The following is a 7500-nucleotide window of genomic DNA, read 5'->3' as shown; positions in this document are numbered from 1 at the left end:
CGTGACCGAGTGAGTCACGTGACCCGCTCTACTGTGGGAACTAGGTCAGGGTGTGTGGACTGGTCGTGTGTAAGCTTGGTTGGTGTGTGTGAATTTGGAAAGTGTGTGTGGACTCTGTGTTAACGTGGTCGATGTGTGTGAACTCGGAGTAGCATCTCAATGCTATGCTAACACACTAACACACGTCCCTTGAGAATGAAGGCCTTTTGGGTCAAAGGTCACTCGCTTTGAGCTCGGGCACGTTTGTTGTTGTCGTTAGCATTAGCCTGTCATGCTAATGAGCCCTCACATCAACATCACTCCTGACTGGCCTAAAGCATTTGGTCACATGACCAACCCTCCAGTCATCTGGTTACCAGACTTTAATCAATTAATCCAACATGATGGCAGCCATCCCATAATAAGCCAAACCCTGAATCCACTTCCTGTGTGTTTTACCGCCGGTTTCCCCCGATCACATGACCAGGCGTCCGGTCGCCTGTCAAGCAAAGCTCCGGTCGGCGTTGCAGACGGCGTGTATCCGAGCGAGGGTTTTCTCTTCCCGCATTCCTGGGATTCTTCTCCCCCCCCCGACCCCCCCGACCTCCTCTGTACCCCTGAAACTGCCCCCCAAACCCCCCCGAACTGCCCCCCGGGGGGGGGGGGGGGGGGGGGGGTGATTGTAGGAGCAGCTGTCGGCCCCGGAATTTAACATTTATTATTTTCATGGACGTGAAATCAGTCTCTGCTGTGTTTGGACGGCGGGGACGGTTTATTAATCAGTGTGTGTGTGTGTGTGTGTGTGTGTGTGTGTGTGTGTGTGTGTGTGTGTGTGTGTGTGTGTGTGTGTACAGGGTGAGCGGGTCTGGTTGCGGGAGGACGACCAGTACCTCCCTAGCACCGTGTCTTCCTGCTCTGGAGGAGTTGTCGTCTTCGCCACCGACTATGGCCAGGTGAGACACACACACACACACACACACACACACACACACACACACACACACACACACATTCTCACAGCCCATGTGTCTCTGAACACACGCGTTGGTGTGTTTACTACAACAACAAACATGGATGGAACACACTGATCAGGAAGCTCTGCTGTGTGTGTGTGTGTGTGTGTGTGTGCATGTGTGTGTGTGTGTGTGTGTGTGTGTGTGTGCGTGCTTGTGAGCCTCTTTATGTTTTCATGATAAACACTGGAGAGAATGCATCATCAAAACACACACACACACACACACACACACCAATGTGAAAACCAACCCAACACACACGCACACACAGAGTGTGTGGACCGGTCCGTCCAATCAGGAGGGACTTCCTGTTTGTCGGCGGGCGTCCAGGGTTGGAGAGGATGAGGATGTTTTGATGTCAGATGATCTGGTGGGAATGTTTGAGGAACGTTGAGGAACGTTGAGGAACGTTACGCAACGTTTAGAACAAGGTGTGGACAGAATGTCTGGGTTACTACTGTTTAATAAACACTCCTGTGTGTGTGTGTGTGTGTGTGTGTGTGTGTAACCAGAGCAGGATGTTACATGCTCACCTGTAGAGCAGGTGTGTGTCTGTGTGTGTGTTTGTGTGTGTGTGTGTGTTTTTCAGTCAACCATCTGTCACTCAATGGGCGTGTGCCCGTTCATTTGTGTGTGTGTGTGTCTGCATGTACTTGCTTGTCAGTGTGTATGTGTGAGTGTGTGTGTGTGTGTGTGTGCGTGTCTGAGGGAAGCCCCACTGACCAATCACAGATGGGCACAGCCATAAGCCCCGCCCACAATCATTGTATTGAACATATACGTGTGTGTGTGCATGTCCATGCTTGTCAATGTGTGTGTAACCAGAGTAGGACGTTACATGTCCACCTTTAGTGCAGGTGTGTGTGTGTGTGTGTGGGCATGTATTTGGGGAGTCACACTGACCAATCACATATGGGCACAGGTGTAAGCCCCACCCACAATCATGGTGTTACACGTGTGTGTGTGTGTGTGTGCGTGTGTGTGTGTGTAAACCTGAAGATCCTCCCCCCCCAAAAAAGAAGCGGTGTGTGTATTGGGTTTCAGTGTGGTTGCCGGGGGCGACGCTCTCTGGCAGCAGCAGATGAAGGTGATGTGAGGAGCAGCTGGTTTGTGGAGGAGGATGAAGGTCACCTGTCTGCAGCTCCAGGACTTTGTTATTTATTTTCTTTTTTTTTTCCGTTATTTTGTAAAAGCGCGCTCTTCTTCTGAAAGCGCCTTCAGGAAGCAGTGAGGAACCTTCTGGAAGATTCCTCCACGCCTTTGTCCCACCCTGATTTACTCCTGTTAGCATCTGTCGCTAGGCTTAGCAGCAGCGCCTCCGTTACCACAGCGACGGGCGACCGGACCCATGAGCGTGCGGGCAGAACGCCCTGGGCGGACACACACACACACACACACACACACACACACACAGATATGTGTGACCTTTGACCCCAGCCTCACACTGGAACAAGTGAAGCCTCCCCTGATCTCTTCATGCTGCCACACTGAGACACCTGCTGTTTGGGTTCCCTCAGGAGAACTTCTCCATGTTCTCCTGCCTGGTTCTCTCCAGGTCCTCCATCTTCAGTCACTGGAGACCGCAGGTTGTCCTCAGGTGTGAATGAGCGGGGTCCCGGTTAGGCCCCGCCCCCTGTCCTCGCCGGCGGTCAGCTGACCTCCTGCGCTGTGGTTCCAGGTGTTCACCTACAAGCAGAACGCCCTCAGCGGGCAGAAGGTCCAGCCCATGCAGGCCAGCAGCGTGGGGGGGGTGGAGGACATGGCCGCCCTGCACGACCTGCACGACGGCGCCATTCTATATAACCTCTTCCTGCGCTACCAGCAGCACCACATCTACGTGAGTGTGACACACACACACACACACACACACACACACTTACTCACGCACACATTGCCCACCGCCTCCCTCCGCAGTTAAACGCTCAGGCATCATCAGGGTGGCCAAGATGGTCTCGTGAGTGTGTGTGTGTGTGTGTGTGTGTGTGTGTGTGTGTATGTGTGTGTGTGTGTGTGTGTGTAATTGTTACCAGCTGTGCTGTCAACTGGTGGCCTCATTCCAGTGATTCCAGTTCTCACTCCCACACAAACACACAGGCGCGTGCGCACACACACACACACACACACACACGCACACACACACACACACACACACACACACACACACATACACAGTGTTAATTTCCCGCCTCTGAAAAAAACAATATGTTTAAATGTAATTATAATGATAAATTGATTGTAATTGCAAGTAATTGTTTCAGTGATGATCGATCTGGGGATAACATCTTTAAAAATAGTAATATATTCATTAATTCATTGAAAATAGATTAAAAAGAATTGGAAAAAAAAATTAATAAAAGTAAATCAATTTGTAAGAAATAAAGAGCATAATCTTTATCATATAATCTTTATCAATAATTGAACATAAATTATGAAAACAAAATAAACATTTTAAGTCATTAGACATAATACTAAATGATAATCAATAAATCTTGTGTGTCTTTGAAACAGTTTCCCATTTTTGAATTTAATTTCTATCACCAAATTTTTTTCAAAAATTAAAATTTGAAAATTTTAAATTTTTAAATTTTTAAAATTTGAAAATGTTTTCCCAAATTTCAGCTCGATTAAGCAGGTTCTGGTGAAGGTTCCTCTGGGCTCGGGGTTCGACGCTTGGTGTGGTTGCCAAGGCAACGCACTGATGCTGAGAGAGAGCAGGGGTGAGGAGGCAGGAGACAAAGTTCACATCCATAAAAGGACAAAGACCTTCACACTCCCCTTTGACGAATTACCTCCATTAGAACTCAATTACACACACACACACACACACACACCATTGCATCGTCCTAGAAACAGTTTCCATGGCAGCCCCCCCGCCCCCACAAAAATATACCCTGCAAATGTCCTGAAGACTTGGTAGAACTACTGGAAAATCCCCAGGATTAGGTAGAGGTACCCCGAAAAGTTCTGGATGTAAAGTAGACGTACCCCAAAATATCCCAAAGATGAGGTAGAAGTATCCCCAAGTCATAATGACTAGGTAGAAGTACCCTGAGGTCATGAAGACAAGGTAGAAGTTCCTTGAAGATGAGTTTGAAGTACCCCAAATTCATGAAGACAAGGTAGAAGTACCCCAAAGATGAGGCAGAAGTACCCAGAACTCATGGAAGACAAGATAGAAGTATCCAGCATATCCTTCAGTATCTCAAAGATGAAGTAGCAGTACCCCAGAGTCATGAAGACAAGGTAAAGAAGTACCCCAAAGATGAGGAAGAAGTACCCTAAATTTATGAACACAGGGTAGAAGTACCCTGAAGTCATAAAGACAAGGTAGAGGAACCCTGGAGATGAGGTGGAAGTGCCCAAAAGTCATGAAGACAAGGTAGAAGTTCCTTGAAGATGAGTTTGAAGGATCCCAAATTCATGAAGACAAGGTAGAAGTACCCCAAAGATGAGGCAGAAGTACCCAGAACTCATTGAAGACAAGATAGAAGTACCCTAAAGATGAGGCAGAAGTACTCCAATGTCAAAAAGACAAGGTAGAAGTACCCTAAAGATGAGTCAGAAGTACCCAGAACTCATGGAAGACAAGATAGAAGTACCCAGCATATCCTTCAGTATCCCAAAGATGAAGTAGCGGTACCCCAGAGTCATGAAGTAAAGAAGTACCCAGAAGATGAGTTGGAAGTACCTAGAAGTTGTGGAATACAAGACAGAAGTACCCGAAATATCCTGAAGATGAGGTGGAAGTACCCCAAAGTTGTGAAGACAAGATAGAAGTACCCAAAAACATCCTTAAGTACCCCAAAGATGAGGTGAAGTGCTTTTGGGAATGAACACAATACGCATGCACACACACCCACACACACATATGGTTCCATCATGTGACCGAGGGTTCGTCTGCGTGGTCGCCGTGGAAACCCAATTGCAGGTTGTTTTCCCCGTCTCGCTTGATTTGATCGCAATCCGAGGAGGTTCAAAGTCCCGAGTCTTCGGAGAGGGGCGGCGCCGCGGTCGTGTGATCTCTAACACACACACACACACACACACACACACACACACACACTTTGTTTGCCTTGTAAACACGGCGGTGGCTGAAAGTAGGTCAGTGAGTCAGCAGGCCGCCGCCGTCGCCGGCCAATGAAATCGCCAGGCGCCGCTCCAGGCGGTCCTGCCGGCCAACAGGCGCACTCTTATTTTGGGTTAGCGCAGCTCCTCCTGCTAGATGCTAAAGCAGCTAATAACACAGTGCTAACGGTAACGTCGCTGTTACCATGGTAACCGTTAACCCCCCCCCGCAGACATACATCGGCTCCATCTTGGCGGCGGTGAACCCGTACCGCCCTCTGCCCGGCCTGTACGAGCCGGCCGCCGTGCAGCTCTACAGCCGCCGCCACCTGGGCGACATCCCGCCGCACATCTTCGCCGTGGCTAACGAGTGCTACCGGGCGCTGTGGCGTCGCCAGCAGCACCAGTGCGTGCTCATCAGGTGGGTAAACGCCGCACTCCCATTGGCCGCCACGCCGACTCTTCGTTGGCGAGTTCCTTCGATCCCTCGGCGTCCGTTGTGTCCCTGGACACCTTCTCCTCCACCTCCTCTTCCCTTCAAACAACTTTATTTTTACGCTCCAAAGATACCCTCCCCAAACAGGAAGTGGCTGTTCTGGCGCCAGGAGAGCAGAAGGACTTATTTAAACCTCCAGTTTCTCCAGCGGTTCTGCAGTTAGAAGGTTCCAGAACCTCCATGTTCTCCATCTTCATCTCTCCAAAACTCCCTGGTCTTCCATTGTTGTGATTGTGGTTGGATGATTGACAGCCGACCCGTCCAGGTTAAGCTCCGCCCCTGTGTTTAGGCTCCGCCCCTGTGTTTAGGCTCCGCCCCCTGCTGCCCACCAGCTTTGTTTTCTATCCACGTTCTCCAGCAGCAGTGTGTGCACAAAGCCTCCTCCTCATCACGTCCTCCTGAGATGACCTTTAACCCCTCGCCGTCGCTCACTCCAGGACACAGGAAGTCCTTTGTGTGACAGGAAGTCGCCATCAGGGAGGAATGTGTGTGTGTGTGTGTGTGTGTGTGTGTGTGTGTGTGTGTGTGTGTGTGTGTGTGTGTGTGAGCGAGGCGTAAACACAAACATGGCAGATTGTCCACACAATGAGGTCCTTCTGCAGCTCGCCGCTTCTGATTGGCTCCCAGCCCAGCTTCACTTCCTGCTGTAAATTATTGGCTCCGCCCCCTTCATCATTTACAACCTCCATGGTGAACCCTGGTCAGATCCAGAGTAAGAACAACAGCAGAGGAGCAGGATGACGCTGGAGGAGATGCAGAAGAAGAAGCAATGGAAGCAGGAGATGATGGTGTAGAAGTAGAAGATGGAGTAGAAGATGAAGATGGAGCAGCAGATGGATCTTCAGATGATGTCTCCTCCAAAATAAAGGTCCTGTGAAGAAGCCCCCCCCGCCCCGTCTCCACGGCGACGCTGCAGGTTGAACATTAACACCTCCACCCCTGCAGGGCGCCGGCGCCGAGCTAAAGGGCACCGTTACCATGGCAACGGGTTCTCCACACAGAGAGACTTCTGTTTCAAACATCAGAACACCGATGAGGACATGGGGAACCTGAAGAACATCTAGGGTCTGATCCATGGACTGGGTTCTTCCTGTGGGTTCTCCATGTTCTCCTCCGTGGACCTGCTGGGTGGTGGAGCTCGCCCTCTGGTGGCTGAGCTGAGAACCAGGACCAGCCCTGGTCTGGAAGCCAGCAGGAGCCTCCTGGAGGTTCTGGAGGTTCTTGTAGGTTCTCCAGGTTCTGACCCCTCTTTCCCCCTCAGTGGAGAGAGCGGAGCTGGGAAGACGGAGAGCACCAAGCTGATCCTCAGGTTCCTGTCGGCCATGAGCCAGAAGAGCCTGGAGACCTCCTGTGGAGACGGGACGGCCCGGGTGGAGGAGGCTCTGCTGGAGAGCGGGTGGGTGACAGGACCTCTGGGTCATCTGGGTCTTCTGGGTCTGCTGCCTGGACCAGCCTGGAACACCTCATGAAGCGTTTCACCTTTTCCTTCTTCCTCCACCTCCACCTTCTCCATCCTTCTCCACCTTTCAGTCCCATCATGGAGGCCTTCGGAAACGCCCGGACCGTCTACAACAACAACTCCAGCCGCTTCGGGAAGTTCATCCACCTTCACTTCAGCTCCAAGGGGAACATCCAGGGCGGACGCATCGTGGACTGTATCCTGGGTTCTACCACCGTTCTTCTGCGGTTCTACCACTGTTCTTCTGCAGATCTGCTGACAGACAAGTCAGACTGTAATTTCCTGAGTGTAGCCTTCTGGGTTCTCGTGTTGTGCAAGTTGTTCTCCTTGACAGAAGCTCCTCCTGGACTCAGACCTCCTGGAGAAGGTGAGTCCACCTCCTCCTCCTCCTCCTGAAGAGCCCCCGTCTGATCTGCCGTTCTGACAGAACGCCGTGTTCTCCTCCGCAGAACCGAGTGGTGAGGCAGAACCCCGGCGAGAGGAACTAC

General features: G+C 51.0%; 1 protein-coding gene across 1 annotated transcript in view; it reads left to right on the top strand.

Annotated features, from left to right (window-relative positions):
* The window catches only part of myo10 (myosin X), a 35942-nt gene that overhangs the window by 8402 nt on the left and 20040 nt on the right, over window positions 1–7500 (top strand). The window contains exons 2-8 of the mRNA XM_086172265.1: window positions 834–932; window positions 2671–2829; window positions 5291–5478; window positions 6815–6949; window positions 7084–7208; window positions 7366–7379; window positions 7462–7500. The exon at window positions 7462–7500 is cut by the window's right edge and continues 46 nt beyond it. Of these exons, the coding sequence (XP_086028391.1) occupies window positions 834–932; window positions 2671–2829; window positions 5291–5478; window positions 6815–6949; window positions 7084–7208; window positions 7366–7379; window positions 7462–7500 (759 nt within the window). The remainder of the gene's footprint in view (window positions 1–833; window positions 933–2670; window positions 2830–5290; window positions 5479–6814; window positions 6950–7083; window positions 7209–7365; window positions 7380–7461) is intronic.

Source organism: Fistularia commersonii, chromosome 25 (assembly GCF_037954325.1).
Source record: "Fistularia commersonii isolate RoL2024-O1a breed Wild chromosome 25, RoL_Fcom_v1.0, whole genome shotgun sequence".
Classification (NCBI taxonomy): Eukaryota; Metazoa; Chordata; class Actinopteri; order Syngnathiformes; family Fistulariidae; genus Fistularia; species Fistularia commersonii.
This window is presented reverse-complemented; position numbering and strand designations above follow the sequence as displayed.